The 17,072-nt window shown below is 41.4% G+C and overlaps 1 protein-coding gene across 1 annotated transcript; it reads right to left on the bottom strand.

Moving 5' to 3' along the window:
* Window positions 1-983: 983 nt before the first annotated feature.
* Window positions 984-3,966, bottom strand: LOC108573555 (venom acid phosphatase Acph-1-like). Its single transcript, XM_017936017.1, has 7 exons — window positions 3,826-3,966; window positions 3,469-3,576; window positions 2,629-2,894; window positions 2,331-2,487; window positions 2,122-2,245; window positions 1,798-2,012; window positions 984-1,484 (listed from the first exon to the last, which is right to left on the bottom strand). Exons 1-7 carry the CDS (start codon window positions 3,916-3,918, stop codon window positions 1,176-1,178), a joined length of 1,272 nt encoding a protein of 423 aa, XP_017791506.1. The 5' UTR covers window positions 3,919-3,966; the 3' UTR covers window positions 984-1,175.
* Between the last annotated feature and the right edge of the window lie 13,106 nt (window positions 3,967-17,072).

Raw genomic sequence — 17,072 nt, 5'->3', positions numbered from 1 at the left:
CCTGCGTCACGGCTAAAACCTCTGTGCAGGTTGTTTTGTGTAAATTAACACACAGGTTATCCGAATCGTGTTACTCTGTTTCAACTGAATCGTATAACATGTACTATACGATTCAGCGTTTAGACACGCTCAAAAGCTAGCCTGCCTTAATTGAGATATATATTAACCGGTTTCGTTACTAACACAAATTCAAATCACTATTGTTACCGTTACATTCAACATAGTCCGGTCGTTTCGAAAATAATCATTTTTATTCAAATTTCACAATTAAATATCGCCGATACAGTTCAACTGGTTTTTCAGGAAGCGCATCTGCCGGATGAATACTTAGCAGTTAAGTTTAATCAAAATGAATCACTTCGAAAGAACTTTCAAATCTCTCTCTGAATACATATAACGTCGACAGTGAATTGAAGTTCTCGGAGCGTGGAAAAAAAAGCACTTTGAAAAAGCAGGAAAAGTTTTTATTAATTTCAGTACTCATCAACTTTGCCTCACGCTAATAACGATGATTTATCTTGCTACTGTAGCACTCGATCATAGTTTTTTTTTCTCTCTCCTTTCTTCTAAAGACATCGATCTGAACGGACGAATAATATTCCGCTGTAATTCCTATTCTACAAGAGAGGTTCTTGAACTTTTAACCTGGACGAACATAGAAGAATGAAACCGTCAACTTGCAAATCGAATTTGCTCTCATTTCGTGTCTGCCAAACACGGCACTTTATTCAATTACGGGAATATTGGCACCGCTACGATCGCTCGATTGTATTTTCACTCCGCTTGTACCGTTTTTAGTAGACGTTGAGCTAGTATTTTTCTATGGAATTATTCTAGATTAACGTTGAAATTATACGCACCACGTAAATATTCGTGCACGACGAAATGTATAACTCGTAGTTATTTATAACAGATCTCTTTACACACTTATATTTATAAACGATGATTCGCTGAGATAACATTTCATTAAGAGCTACGCGGCTGTAGTTAACAGTTCTGACTAGAGATTATAACAATATTGCAGTTGTTTATTCTAATACTTTGTGTCTATAAACGTGCTTCTCAAGATTTTCTCGCAGGTATATTCGAATAGTTCTACTATCTTCGATACACCGATATTACAACGAATATCTACAATCACTTGTCGATATTATTTTTTATAAACAGTAACAATATTATTGCAATCTTTCTCTTCGTTGTCGAAGATAGACGCTGGTGATGTCGACGCGTGCACAGGAAAATGCGAGAAAAAGAAAGGAGAATAGGTAGCACCAGATATTGTCTATGGTTAGACTTGACGTCGAGGAATATGCTCCACTGTTGCTCGATTGTACCCAAGTCTCGCTAGGGTTGCAATAATATTCATCGTTACTTGGTATCACGTCTTTCACGATCGCGAGGAATATGTCCAGGGGACACAATTCCACGCACTCGCCGATCTTTTTGATTTTTAGCTGCTCGGTAACTCCGGTCCAATACAGAACCTAAGATGTAGAACAGAATAAAGAAGAAACAACGGATCAATTTCGTAATTTTAGAAATTTGAATATCACATGTAGAAAAATTAAAAAGATAACAGATCGAGTTCACAATTTTGCAAATTTTCATTTCACGTATAAAAATGAAAATGAAACAGAAACGATAGATCAGTTTCACAATTTTATAAATTGTAATTTTGCATATAGAAAAAATAAAAAGAAATAATAGGTCGAGTTGAAGAGAAAGGAAGAAAAAAATAGTAGGTGGAGTTCATAATTTCCTTCGTACTATTTTTTTATTTGCTCTATCAATATTTACCCGGACATAGTAATTTCCTTTCTTGTCACGGAGCGTTTCCAAAATGAGCGTGGCTCCGTACGCAGGAACAATGGGTTCGTCCAAGTCCAAAGCCTTCGCAACTGCAGCGACGTTCATCTCGTGCGCGGAGAAAAGGAACGCTTTCCTATCGTACGGTTCCAATCTCCCTGTCTTGTACGTCTTGATATCCTCCACCATTTTACGTATCAACAAACCTACCAGAAAAATAGAACCAACATAATCACCGATTCATTTTCCGCGACACTGAACGCAAACTTCCCCGCAGAATCTAAAGAAAAAAAGAAAAAATCAACGTCCTTATACCTCCGTTTAAACGTTTCAACGTCCTTGTGAACGATCTGAGATTAAAGTCCAACGCGAGTATTTCCTTCATTGCTGTAGGATAGACAGTTCGAGTCCACTCTGGTAGCGACAGGTTCTGAGCTGCCTAAAAATCGACTTCGTTTTAATCGTCACATCCGTTCGGGCGCCTCCCTTCGACATACTCCAGCCAGTGAAAAAAATCATCTTACCTGTTCCTTCAATAAATTGTACAAATAAGTAACAGCTGACGTGGTGTTCATTGCCTTTCCAGTACGTTCAGTCAGATATTTCGTCACGTTTCTGTGCTGGTCCAACATGTCCTGGGCGCTCTTCTGCCTCAGAAATTTAGCGTATTCCTCCTTGTACCTTAAATCACGAGATGGGACAAAATGCAGAAACGTTAATTGCGAACGTGAAATGTCACCGGGCCGTTCGCTTCCCCCGTGATTCTATTTTTTTCCGCGAATAATTCGCGTCGCCGGTGTAACGAAGGCGAGAAAGAATTACCTCGGGCAGTGATGCGGAAAGAGAAGATTGTCAGCCTCATAGGGCACGAAGAACGAGAATGTCGGAATCCAGGGTAGATGTGGATTCCAGGTTTGCTTCTCCGAGGGCGGGAATAATCCGGCGAGAACTAGCTGTAGAGACAAGTGAGTCCTTGGGACGTGCGTTGATCGAGCATAGATCTTCTCCGGCCAATATTCCGCCCCGAAATATCGATCGTAACGCTCACGGAGCATCGTACCAATCCTGTATTCACGCAGCTTACCTTGCTAGATAATTGGACGAAACAATTACCATTCGTGTGTTGCCAGTGCGTTCCGTTAATGACTTCGTAATTGCCTCGCGATGAAAAATCACCTCTGATCTTACGCGCCGTGCTCTCTTCTTTTCTTTCTCTTTTTCTCGCGTGGAAAAGAACGATGGAAATGTCGGAGATTTGGAGAAGGTAGTTAAAAAGATATTAAGATGGAGAAACACGATGTCTATTTATATCGACGTTGTTGGGATAGGGTAATTGACGATGAACTATGCAGAAAAAGAATGACGCACGACGTCAAATTTTAGAGGAGAAAAAGATCCGACAGGTGAAAGAAAAAAAATAATGTGAAAAAGCAGACAGGTTGGCTGTTTTTCAAGGATTTCTCGGAAATTACGAAATACTTAGCAAAACCACACCTTGGTGTTAATACAGTGTACGATTCTAATGTAGATCTTTATCTAGATGACTATCAGAGCTATGACAGGCGAGATTTCATTGAAATACACGGGAACAAAATCACAGATGATTTTCATACCGCTGAAATAGGCTGGCGCGTATACGAATCTTTTGAATTATTCACTCACGTTTGTTAGATCTCCGTTCCCCATTGGATAATACGAGTAGTCCTTATAAGGATCGTTAGGATAGTTTTGGTATTCTCGATGTGGCACCTTGTCACCGTGTCGAAACACCTTCGAAAACACGCAGAAATATTAATTCTCTTTACCTGTATCTTCGGCGAACAATCAACGTAACATAATCACACATTTATCCTCCGCGTTAATAAACAAACGATCTTGCACTTTCACTGCGTGGTATTTAGGAAAGTAGGCCAGATCCGTGTCGAAAACCTTGGTTATACTTTCATGCAGATCTCGTTTGAAAAAAAGGAAAAAATAAAGAAAAACACGATCTGGACAATGAAAAAACTGTTCGTTTACCACGTGTAACATTTGTAAATCCAGATCACAGTTGGCCATCGTGAGGACGTAGAGTAGAAGGGTAACGAACACCACCGTACGATTTCGAAACATTTTCGCAAGACTGTCAACGCACGAACCCGGCAAAGATGCAAAGCTCGACAGTTACGTCCGGAATGCACAATTTCTCTGCACGATCTACGAAGAAGTATATATTCCTGGTCGTGCTTAACTAAAACAAGTGTGCGAGTGGGGGTGGATAAGGAACACAGGCGAACAGGTTTGCAGTTCTCTCGATTTTTATCGTTGGTTCCCCGTTTTTGCTCGTTACGTTGATCCTTTTCCTGCTACGGACTCTCGTGGCTCTCGTGGTGCTCCTCGAAGGCCACGTACTCAAAGAATGGGAAATCTGGCGGAGATTGTCCCCAGTCTGGGTGGTTAAGGTTCAATATCATATCCTCGAGAAAGCCGTGTTTCATCGTTAAATAAAGATTACCCTGGATTGCCTTGAAGGAACACGGACAAGTGGTTTCACGTACCCGAATATTCTCTCTCTGGTCCATGACTCCTTTGTTGCTTAATCCAACATTAGAAATTCAACGAAGAAGGAAAGTGAATTGGAAATTCACCGTCGACTTATGCAATTCGTCGTCGAGTATGCAAATTATCAGAGATACCTTTTAGATTATTTTGGAAAGTTTCAGACACGCCAAAACGTGTTGATTCGCTAAGAGGTGTTTAATTTATCAGTGATAAGACATTTTGGAAAAGGAAAGTGAATTTCGCAATACTCCTTAGACATTTACGTTAAATACATATGTACATATTTTCAACGAGATTTTAATTAAGACGACTCGACGCTTCGTTACGAGGCACGTACGATGCTTACAGCGTTAATCGATCGAGTAATTCGAAAATTTACACGAACCTCTGGTCATCGTAACGAGCCATAGTGCTCGTAAAAAGGAGGGCCTTTGATTAATCAAAATTTATCGGCGCAACACCGCGAGTAGATTATGAAACATTTTCCTGTTTCGTCTAATTTATTCTTCACGAGAATATATACCAGAGTCCTTGCACCGTCGAGAATTCTTCTTGATTCTCTTCTGACAGGCTCGAACGATTATATTTATATTTACTTCTTTCGAAATCGCGTTCCACGTAAACGGCCAGAAGATTTGGAATTCATCATGAAAAATCTTACCTGTCTCGCTGGATTTCTACTATCTTCGTATCGTCGATGTAAATATTTTTTTCAACGACGACTGTTGCGATAACAGCTCGGATGAGTTCGCCGGTTGGTATAACCGTTCTCTCGATAAGTTCACGCGTCGAAAGCGTTAACGATGTTGACGAGAGGAGAACAAATGGCAACTTGGCTATCTTTGGTCTTAAAACAGGTTGCAGTTTCGTAAGTTTTCAATAGTAGCGAAGCAAATGCTCGCGCCGTTTATCAAGGATAAGTTGACTTGATTGTTATCGATAACCTCTGTTAGATTGCAACATAGTATTGGTGTATTGGCCTTTCGCCTTGTTGGATTTTCTCCGCCGTATCGTGCACGCACTCGATTAGACACACAAATTCTTCTGAGCGCACGCGTTTCATTCTTCAACTAGAAAGTCAACAGATTTACTGCAACTTTGGTAGGAATAGAAAATAAAACGGACCATTTTTCAACGTTCAGTTTGTATCTAATCTTCGATGACGTTCGAGGAAAGGTAACTATTTCTGAAAATAGTACTAAGGAAATACCAATATGAATCACGACGATCAGTGACGTGCTCGGTTTCTTCCACACAGACACCGTTTGCTATATTAATCACCTGGCGCTATTTCGATGTCACCTGACATTTCACGGGGATTTCTGGTTTAACAATCGTGTCACGCTCGTCCCGTCCAGGATTTCCTTTTACGATTTCGTTCCAGGAATAAAGAAACTTTGTACTTCTGTGCAGTTAAATGGTACATTAAAAATTACGACGAAACGTTTCCTTTCGCTTCGCTCCGGGACGCGTTAACGATGAAAATAAATTTGCAACTTCGCGTGCAGTAAATTGCGCCGATTGCAATTTCCCTCTTCGATGAAAACTAATCACGATTATCTTCTCCTATTCTATCGTTCCTTTCGCGCAAGTTAGAAACTATTATACACGCTCGCGTATGGAAATACGAAATTACACCTAAAGCGACCTTCGTTCAAACGAAACGATTCATTTAACCATTATACCATACCATAAGTACGTGATTTCAGCGAACAGGCAACGGTTGGTATCGTTACGCGATCATTCGAAGCGGAAACATCAATTATCCGCGCATTAATTTAAACAGAATTCGTTCTACATCTTTCGTTTTACGCAAAACACCGTAGAAAATCTAACGATATCACGAGCATGAACGCGAACTATTTATAAACGGTAGATTTCACACTCCATTTCAACTTCGTCCAATCGAAAAGATCGCGCAAGCCGCGTTCTTTTTAATCATCTCCACGTAAAAATAATTACCAACCTTGCGCCGTGATTCTCGTTAGTTTTATTCCTTCTCTACTTTATCACACGCTCGAATATTCGGCTTGCTTCGATCTAAGAGAAAACTTCCCCCCCTCTTTCGAACCGTTCAATTTGCAATATTAAATATTGGAAAACATTTTGCTCGATTCCCCGAGCGGTTCGCCCTTTTGGTTCTCGATGTGAACGACGGTGATTCGGAAAATCCAGTTCTCGTTTTCTTTCACCCTGGAAATCTTGTGGAACAGGTGACAATGACGAATCGTTCCCGATATTATGCATAATTTATATTTCACGGTGTTGATGCGCATTGAAACGCGCCGTTGAGTCCTGACAGTGGGCGACGTGGAAGAAAAAAAGAAGAGAAAAGAAAAAACACCTAACGCAACAGAGAGGTGGTGGCTCATAGGTGGAACGGTTTGTGGGTGTGTCGCGGATAAAGTCGGCTGATACACGCCTCTGTCTTATTGTCGACATGCATATTAAGGGGGATGGAGGAGAACAGGAGAAGAAGAAAAAAGGAGAAGAAGTAAACCGGTCTTGAAAGACCATAACCTCTAACAACCGTACACGCCTGTGTTCTTAATGAATTTTTAAAAAGATCCTACCCGGCAGGAGGGTCTCGACATTATCCGCTTCTTTTTTGCACACGGCGAATCCTTGGTGAAAAGGTTTAATAAAATTTTATATAAAGGAAATAACGACGTGGATGTATTAAAACTGAACCTGCTCCACTCTTTTCCTCCCCTCGCCCATCCCCCTTTGGTATTCCTTGCCGCAATCGCGCGTGTATGCATCCGCGCGCGGTTTTATGTATATCTCGCTGCTGGCCGTTGCAAGATTATTGCAAAATTTATGAAGCCTTCGTAAAAACGTGGATGTGAATAGATGGTTAATAGCATTTGTCCCTCGGCCCGCTTTTACGCCGACCGACGGAGTTAAATGACACCTGGATCGCAAATAACGTTATAACGGTGTGCACACTCTTTGATCTCTCAACCGAGAGTAATTTAAATACTTGCCACGTGATAACCGGTTATTTAACGTGTCCTCTGTTAACAAGGATCTAGTTATAGAAATTTAACTACTTCCTACGAGATACCTAGAATTCTTTTGTCTCACCTTTAGGTCCAAGTTTCGCAGGTAAGTTTCGTTCGATCGTGGAATGGAAATTCGACGGTTCCGTTTATCTTATTCACGTCGAAGTTTCGTCCACGAAATACACACTTACGTGGGAAGATATATCGATTCTTAGTCGTGCACGTTTCTTGATCTCGAGATACCGAGTATCGCGTCACGTTATGCAAAAATTCTCCCCTGCTAGATCGTTACTATTCCCCGCGAGTTAACGATGTTCGATATTATCCGGTTTCTCTCTTCCACACTCCGTCCCATCGTTCGTCGTGCACGTTTCTTGATCTCGAGATACCGAGTATCGCGTCACGTTATGCAAAAATTCTCCCCTGTTAGATCGTTACTATTCCCCGCGAGTTAACGATGTTCGATATTATCCGGTTTCTCTCTTCCACACTCCGTCCCGTCGTTCGTTTTTTCTCCTCCTTTTGTCTCCTCTCCTTCTCGCAAGATTCATTCCAGCGACCGGATTTTTATCCATCGACACATCTCTGGACCGGTGTATCGACTATTCGATTGCACGTTCAAGGCGACGGCGTTAACCTTGAGTCAGATTTTCCCGTATAAATATCGCCAAGTTTCCACGTATGTAGATTCACCTTGGCTTGCGTGTGCATTGCTCGAATTCCACGGTTCGACTTTTGTCAATTTTCTGTTTCGTCACAGTTTATCCGCGTATCAAACGTTTCTCGCGAAATGTCCCCTTTTTATTCTCTACGCTAGCACGGTTCTCTCCCGGTGAATTTTACACGCGTTCCACGAGAGAAAGTTCGCGTTGCCTCCTTTTTTCTCCCCTCTTCGGGAGATTTGGAAACACTTTGTCGCGCGTAATTACACGCGGCGAATTATTTGAACGGTGGCAAAAGAGCACGCCTCTCCGTGGATCTTAGCATAAATCCTTAATCTAACCTAACCTCGCGGGAACACGCTTCTGTGTACGTGTAAAAGTGAACGTAGCAAAGAGAAAAAAATTCGAATGCCGGATCCAAAATGTATCGCAGTCCTTTGAAGTATAAAATCCTCGTATATCATTCACAGAGTCGTAAAAACTGTAACGACGCTCGGTGTAATATGATAATCGCGTTTATCACGTGCGCGGAGCTTTGAGCATTACGCGGCAAAACGAGACGCTGGATAACAAAACGAACGAAAGAAAGAGAGAGAAAAAAGACGAATTATTCGTCTTTAATTAACAAACTTGAATATAGAGAGGCGATGTATCAACGCCTCGGTTCGCGTGCATGTAAATTGTAAGGTTCTAAACAGTTTGCAATCTGAATTAACCGTGAGTCATTGAAATTTTCATATTTCCGTTTAATTGTTCGGTCTGCGGTTACATCACGGTCGCTTAATCTTTCAAAAGTGACGGTACGTAATCGACAGAATCAGTTCACGGGATAATTTGGGACATCGATACGCCGTTTATAGATACGTGAATAATAATCAGAGTGTATTCTACGGTTCTAAAATTCACCGCCCGTTCAGTTCGTCGCAATCTACCCCCGCGCGTAATTCGACTTACAAATGGAATATCATTACGATTCTTCCCGACATTTAACATTACTGTTCAGCCGGAGATCTACATTGTACCGCTGTATATACACGTACATATATGAATTTTAATCCAACTCCGGATGCAACATCATCGTTGGTACGAGATGCACGGCGAATCTCCCATTATTACGTACAGAATTAATAATGGATGCGGCAGACTGCAAGGCAACAGCGTCACAAATTAGACGAGCTTCTTATCGTGAATGTACAGGCCACGTGTACGTCTCTTTTACAATCTGCAATCACTTACGCATTATAATTTTTAATGAGAGAAATAACATTGAACGGGGAAATACATTTGCCTTTATTATGTCTTTTAACCTAATTAAAATACAGAGATACCAAGATACAGATTGCACGGCTAAGTGAAGCCTGTGAGAACTACGAGTTTGTTACAACATTTCTCGTAACAGCGTCCTGATATATACATACATATATATATAGAGAACCAAAAAGTGTTTCGCACCGCGATATATTCAAGTCTGCGAGTCAAGCGAATTTATCATTTACCAAACATTTTTGCACGGTGTTTTAGCCATGTGAAATGTCGAAACAGAGAGAGAGAGAGAGAGAAAAGAGTGGAAGGACACCTCGAATAGAACCGCATCGTTGTTAGATGCTGCAGTTGCAGTTGTAGCCTGACTGCGGATCGCCGAGAAGGGAAATCCAATAGTACGGAATTGAATAACGTATCGACAGACGTCGTAGGGTGCGAAGGCACGTTCGGGAACAACTTCCTTCTGCAGAAACCGCTACTCGAAATCGATAGATTCGATTCTGGACCGTTTCGGCGCTGAATCCTTTCTTAATGCAATTCTTCAATCTTTGTCCTCCATCCGTTCTTCCAGTTGATCACCTTTCGCTGTCTCTCCTCCTGTGAAAATGATTTTTCAAAAAACGGTCGTACGTTGGCTCGAACGAGCTTACCGCTTCGAAAGTTGGTAAAACGTATCGACGGTGAGGGGGAATAAAGGAGGATTTGTTATCGAGTAGGAATTTTAAACGTCTCGACAATTCACGCGAGAGAGATGAATCGAAATTATGTTGAAACTCGCGCAAGAAGGGAAACAAGGAGAAAGGACGTGGGTTGTTGAAAAAGGACGAGAAAAATGGTATAGAAATATTTGCAGATACGCGAGACAGGGAATGGTGGTTGTATTGTCGTGACAAATTGATGTGAAATCTTCGATCAAAAGCTTTTATCTTCCACAAGACAGATACAAGCGAATGATATAGGTCACCGGAAGTTCGGGTAAATTATCCAGCGTACAAACGAGCTTATGTTCCAGGACACGAACGAAGTTAGACCTTGGACTAGTAACCCACATAATACGCGCTGAGGTAACACGATCGTCCTTCAAATATCGATAATGCTCATGCACAGGTTCCTCGCTATTCTTTATCCTTCGAATTTTGTAAGTTTCTAGCTGATACTTTTGCAACCCGGCTCCGTTCAAGCGTAACGTGTAATTCATTAGACGCCGTATTAAACAATCAGGCGCAATAGCTTTCAAAATGGGAGAACGTTAACTATGTAGCACATTACCATACGGTATGTAGGCTTTTGCGAGCTGCAACATCTATCGTAGAAGTGTCGAAGACTAGAATGTTGAAGACATTTCCACGAGATTCCAAGTACAAGGTCAAAACGTGCTGCAGCCACTCTAAGGCCAAAGAACGTCGAACTACAGAACCTAGGATCTACCTGAGACTAGCTCAAGGTCGAAGGACCTCCAATTAGAAGACTTGCACGACCTAAGAATCACTTGAGAATAGCTGGAGTTCGAGGAACCTTGAAATCTAGGATGTCACAGTCCCAGATCTCATCTGAAACCATTTTGGAGTCAAAGAACCTCGAATTCCAAGACTACAGGACTCTAAATATCACCTGAGACCAGCTCAGGATTAAAGGACCTTGTACTTCAAGGCCTCAGCGTTCTAGGAGCCACATAAGAGCTTCGTGAGATCAAGAGACCTTGAACTCTAAGGCTCCAGGCTCTTTAGAGACATTTCAGACAAATTTGGGATTAAGACACTTTGAATTCCAAGGACTCGGGGTTCCAGGAATCACCTGAGATCAGTTCAGGGTCATGGGACAGCAGGCTATAGCGCCCTCAGAGCTACCTAATTACTGTCCAGGAATCCGGGGATTGGAGTCTGCGGTCCAGGATCAAGCGTTCATGGTCGGATTTCAGGACATAAGCACTGGGGAGTTCAAGGTTTTCTGACATTGTGGTGAAGCTTGACTGGCTCCAGGGTCCTGGTACCGGAAAGTTCAAGGTCTCGTGATCTTGTGGTGATCCTTGGTTGGTTCTAGAGTCCTGGTACCGGAAAGTTCAAGGTCTCACCATCCTTGATTGCTTCCAGAATCCTGGTACCGTGGAGTTCAAGATGCCACGACTTTCAGGTTATCCATGATTGGTTTCTAGGTAGTGGTACTGGAGAACTCGGAGTCTGTCGACCTTGTGGTGATCCTTATTGCGTTATTGCGGTTAAGATACTAAGCTTGCATGATCTGTAGATGGTCCAGGTTGGTTCCCATTGTCTAATTTTTTGTTATTGTCTTTGCATTGCGAAGAAGTGAACATGTTGCTTTTTATTTGTGTTTCAGACGTTACATTTTGCTGCCTCGTGGGTTCTAACAACAGTTAGTCATCTCTTTTGGTAAAACATATTGCATGGTGTCAACGCTACTATTTTGCACCGGAAAGGACGATGAAGAAGGTGAGTTATTTATCTTCGAAGGTTTTTCATACACGTCACAAGTGACAACGATACAGCATAGTTACTTCGCAAGTGGCGTAAATTGTGTTGTAATTCATTTCTGATTGAATATGAAATATCGTCAGTTTCTTTCTTATATACGCCGCATCATGCAGCTGCATCCACTTTTATCCCTTTTTTTTGCTGTTGTGTACATTGAATTTTTTTTCACGCTCCGTTAAATCGAACCTCGTAGTTATTTCTCAATTGAGTTCGAAGACTTAGTCGAGCGTGTCACATCCAGCAGGCTGAATTCCATTAACACTGGTGCATTCAGTCTCGATTCCAGATTAAATTGAGTTTATTTTATAAGAAACGGGGCCATGTACACTAACATTTAATTCACACTAAGATAGTATCCTAGTAAGTCTCCCGTTTATTTATATACGAAACTGGTTCACGTTAGATTCAAAGCAGTCGGTGAATGACATTGTAAAAAAAGGAAAAAGGTAGTGCGTAGTACATACGGTGTTTTACATATGATTTACATCTCCGTAATGCGTGATAAATTCTTGCCGGATATGAAACGGAACGATTTCAAAATTTTTCACCGTATCTCTCGCGTTGACATTGATTTTGAAAATTTGTCGTTTTTCACTTATTTTCAAACAATATCACACAGCCAGTATCTAGCACGTTTTAAAATATTCGTAGAACCGGTATATATACGAGGTATACACTCGAATCCTTGTACATACGCGACCCTATTTCTATTCATTTTTGTCCAGCCAGGAAGTTGACATGAAAGCAGATCGTTGAAAAATTGATGAAACCACGGTTTCTTGAACGACAGACAGTAAATTCAATGTTCACGTGTACGTGAGCAAGGAAGTGGCCGATAATGGCAGCGGCGAATACTGTCGAAAGGAATTGAGGAAGACGGCGAACGACTTTTCTCTGAATCCTTGAAAAATGATCGAGCACGTTTTTATCGCTTCTCCAACAGATCTTACCTTAAACGAGTGCAACCACAGTTTCGTAATATTTTTTCCTCTCGACGTGCTTCTTCATTCACCTCGTCCGAGTAATTAACGACAGAAACTTACCGTAATTGAATTTTCGATCGTTTCGAAAAGGAAGACAGAGAGAGAGAGAGAGAGAGAGAGAGAGAGAAATAACGCGTTAAAATTCTCATTGGACGCAGCTGTCTGCTAACGAAGTCTCGCAATGTTACCATAATTATCGTCGAATTGAACGAAAGGGAATATTTGGTAATTTCAGTGTACACAGAAAGGGTCATTAAAGTATTACCTTCATTTTCATTCGCTTCTCTTTGGAAACTTCGTTCCGTCACGCGGGCACCCCGTTACATGAAAGCTTAAAGGAAAGTTGGGGGGAAGTTTCCGTGCAAATTGACTTGAAGCCGTATTAAAGCTACTGGTACACCGTCGTAATTGAAACTTCTGAAACCGAAATTACTGATAAGAGTTCTGCGTTTGACGTACCCTGTTGACAGTTCTTTCGTCTTTTCTTTCCGAAAACTTTCTTCTCTTATCCTTGTTTGTCTCTCGCCTACCGTGAACAAGCGTACGATCGATCGATAGGAAATTACTAATTGATACGTTCTCGTCGTTTCGGTAAACGGTCGAGTGTTGCTGCTGCATTCACGGTGGTGCAATTTTCGTTTAAAGCTGTGGGAATTGAGCAGTCATCCGAGGCGGATGCATTATTACGTGGTCCATTTCAATAATGAGCCGGGTTAAGATGTCTGAACTCGGAATGACAAGTGACTGGAAAGGGCAGCATCGTCGTCGTCGTCGTCGTCGAGAGAGAGAGAGAGCACTGTTCGTAGTTTCTCTCGAGTTAATCTCCATAAATTCGGTCATCCGACACTTTCCGAGTCTCTCTGGATGTCCTCGCGAAAATGTAACCTGCGTGCATGACATTATGAGTACGGTTCGCCGCGCGTTCATAGACGATTTAAAGGAGGAGGCGGGAGGAGGACGAAGCTTAAATTTAAATCCGCGTGTCCACGTGTAAATTTCTGGAAATAACTTCTACGATTTATAACGAGTTTTACCGCGTGTGTCGAAAGCGCAGACTCGAAATTTCCTTAATATCGAGATACTCGCGTCGCTCATATTGAAAGCAAAGAGCGAACATTTTTTTTCTGTTCTATGCAAAAAATTTCGAGGCACACGGTGGAAGTAATGAGTACGTTTGAAAATTACATTGGTGACGTTTCGCGAAACAAGCGGAGTATATTTCACGAATTTACGAACTACGTAACGATGCGTGAATAAAACGCGAGAGTAATTCTTTTTTCTCTTTTTTCCATGTAGAACCCGTTATCACAGGCTCACGGTGTATATACGTATATGCATTTATCGGAGATTTGAATAAGCTACATTCCCCTGATAAAAATTGACGAAAGTGTAAGTGGGTAAGGGACGAGGTTTTTAAATGGTTGGAAGCATTGACTTTCACGATTCATCAACTGTACAATAAAGTTTCTTTCATTAAACGAAGGCAGCTTCGTATTCATGAATCGGACACTTCAACGCAGAAATTTAAAACGACGAGGGAGAAAATTTTATTCTATAAATAAGACGAAAACGCGTTTCAATCCCAACGGTTTCTTTTTTTTTTTTTTTTCATATTTCCAAGGTAAATAACGCGCCGTTATTCGAGGAAAGTGTATGTACACCGTTCGTCGTTCGAGGTTAAAAGTTTGAAGACCTAAAGAGAGGGTCATTCCATATACCAATAAATATATATTATCGCGTATACTGACCGAAAAGCTAAGGATTATGGATAGACACTCTAGAAGTTGACGCCACTGTACACGGAAACTCAATATATCTTTCGTCCAGCGAACTGGCTTCCCGGCTTGTGTGTAGTTCTAAGAGATATTCGGGATTAGTTTGAACTTCGTTCTTCGAGAACAAAAGGCCGTTTCTCAAATTGCAAGGGGGATTTTCTGATACGCAATTTTCTGCTCGAAAATCAGCCATGAAAATTCACCACAAGAATTATTAAATACAAATTTCACGTCATTTTTAAGTAACGTTTTATAACACTCTTATCCTGCGAAATTCCCCGAAGTTCGTAGTGAAAACACGCGAGCATAAATATCTTCGCGTGAAAACTGCGTTAAATTGATTTCATTCTCTGGCGATACAGGGGAAAGTATTCGGGGGACCGGTAAAATATTCAAATTAGCGTGATAGAAAACATGGGCGCAACAAAATGCGGGATGCAAGCTATAAAACACGTCTATTACCTATATATACATGCATACAATGTAACCGTATACACACCAATTTCTATGCACATATTTACCGCTTACGTGTGTGTGTGTGTAGTGTTCCCGTGGCGATCCGTCTATCCTTGTCCCGCTTCGAACAGCTTGCAGAGAGATTTTCATGAGATTTACAGTTTTCCGAATTGATCTGAATGCCCCTCGCACCGCGTCCTTATCCCCATTTCCGGTGTCCTTCGAAGAATGTCCTTTTATCGTTTCACTTCGAAAAATCTTTCGTGTCGCGATACTTCACGGGCTTTGCTCGCCTCGATACTTTTCAGAACAGACCGTGGGGCCATGTGTGTCTCTACGCCGTTTGCATTGCAACGATATGTGTACATTTTAAAAATAACCCAACTTTTTTTATTTTTTGAACAGAAACATTTCGTGCGTCACGCGAAAAGAAAAAAGAATTTCGCCACTGGTGCTTTTTGTTTCGTCCAAACGACGTCCAGTGTACGTGTTCTCCGTGTTTAATTATACGAAACACCGCAGCCACCACTTCGATAAGCGTAATTGCGCAACTTTAAATCTGTGCATCGGCCTCAAACGAAATCCCATTGCGACAAGGAACGATTTGTTCGTTTGGGAATCGTGTCATTTCGTTTCTGATTGTCGGATTAAACAATCGCGGGGGTTTTAAAAGCATCGAGGGCCAAATTGTGGTTCTGTTCGCGAAGATTGTTTAATTCTGAGAACCCTGTCTCATTAAGGTCATCCTTTTGGGCGTAGATTTAATTAATTCCTCTCGGTTCCTCGTCCAGGCCGTAATGAAAAATGAAATTTCAGCCATTTCCTGCCGAACCGAAGCTTTACCTATCGCGTCGCGATATGGTCGTAAACTAATTAGTTTCCTCCAATGAATATCTCAGAAACGAACGCCGAAATTGAACAACAGATCGGGTGTTGTACGTGAAAGTGTGTCATCGTTTCGTAGGTGGTCGTGAAATTACTTCGCGAGAGGATACAGTTTTGTAATTACGTCGTGATAACATTAGCTGATACGCGATACATTATTTCTGGTTGACTTCTCTCGTGTACCAAGGCATCGTAAGACCCCTTTCTTCGCCTTTTTCATTTCCAAGATCAGCTATTATCGCGAGAAACTCGCTGACGCGAGCGTTACTTCCTTTATCGCCAGGCCACAGATTGAGTAGCACTACTAGCATCGAGTAGAGTCATCTGTCCATGATCAGCCGTGAGCATTCTACGGCACATCGATTGCCCCTAATTGATTTATTTTTCGTCCCTTCTTTTATATCGCTGATTTCACCTAAATTTGCATGAAATTTTTTGTAATAATAACATAAGTTCCAGGATGTAAAAGCAATTTTCAATTGGTTTTATTACATTTGTCGGTTTCCGAAAGGTTCGAATAAATCACGAAACTTGGTGTGAAGATGACAATCTTCATGGTTATTCCACGATGCCTCATTGATACCAAAGTTTCTCCTTATGGAAGTCAAAGTGCAAACTTCTCCCTAATACGTCATCCGACACGTTTAACAAATGCTTAAAACAGCCACGCTAATGCTTGTCCTTTTCTCTCTACCAATACCTATGCGTCTTCTACTTGTCTTCGTTTTAAACTCACGTTCTCAATAATCGTCGAAGTTTCGGTATTCCTTCGAGACTTCGTTGTCTCCGTTAAGCTCGCGTAATTAGAATCATTTCCAACTGTCTCCGCTGTAGAATGACACAGCCATTGCATGCAGGCTTCTCATTCCCTTCATAAACTTCGGTAAGTGATTAATTGTTTGAAAATAGACTAACCTGTACGCAAGTATACCGCGTTACAAAGAGCGCTCAGTTTCCATCTTATTTCGTTTACCGTGACGTAGGAAAAATTTCTAGCTTTCAATTTAACATGCGAGAGAAACAATCTTTCGAAAGATTTTCTACAATTTCAGACGTTTGAAATTTTCCGATTAGATACAACTGTAAATATTAAAAAGTCGAAAGTCAAAGGTTAAAGAGGGTGCATCGTGCATGTTTAAGTTCATGCTCGAGCTTTTCTGCTAGCATGGAGCGTTTCAGAATCGAGAAAATTCGTTCGATGTTATGC

This window comes from Habropoda laboriosa, unplaced genomic scaffold (genome assembly GCF_001263275.1).
Source record: "Habropoda laboriosa isolate 0110345459 unplaced genomic scaffold, ASM126327v1 scaffold148, whole genome shotgun sequence".
Taxonomy (NCBI): domain Eukaryota; kingdom Metazoa; phylum Arthropoda; class Insecta; order Hymenoptera; family Apidae; genus Habropoda; species Habropoda laboriosa.
The sequence above is the reverse complement of the archived record's forward strand: the minus strand, read 5'-3'. Positions and strand labels throughout refer to the sequence as shown.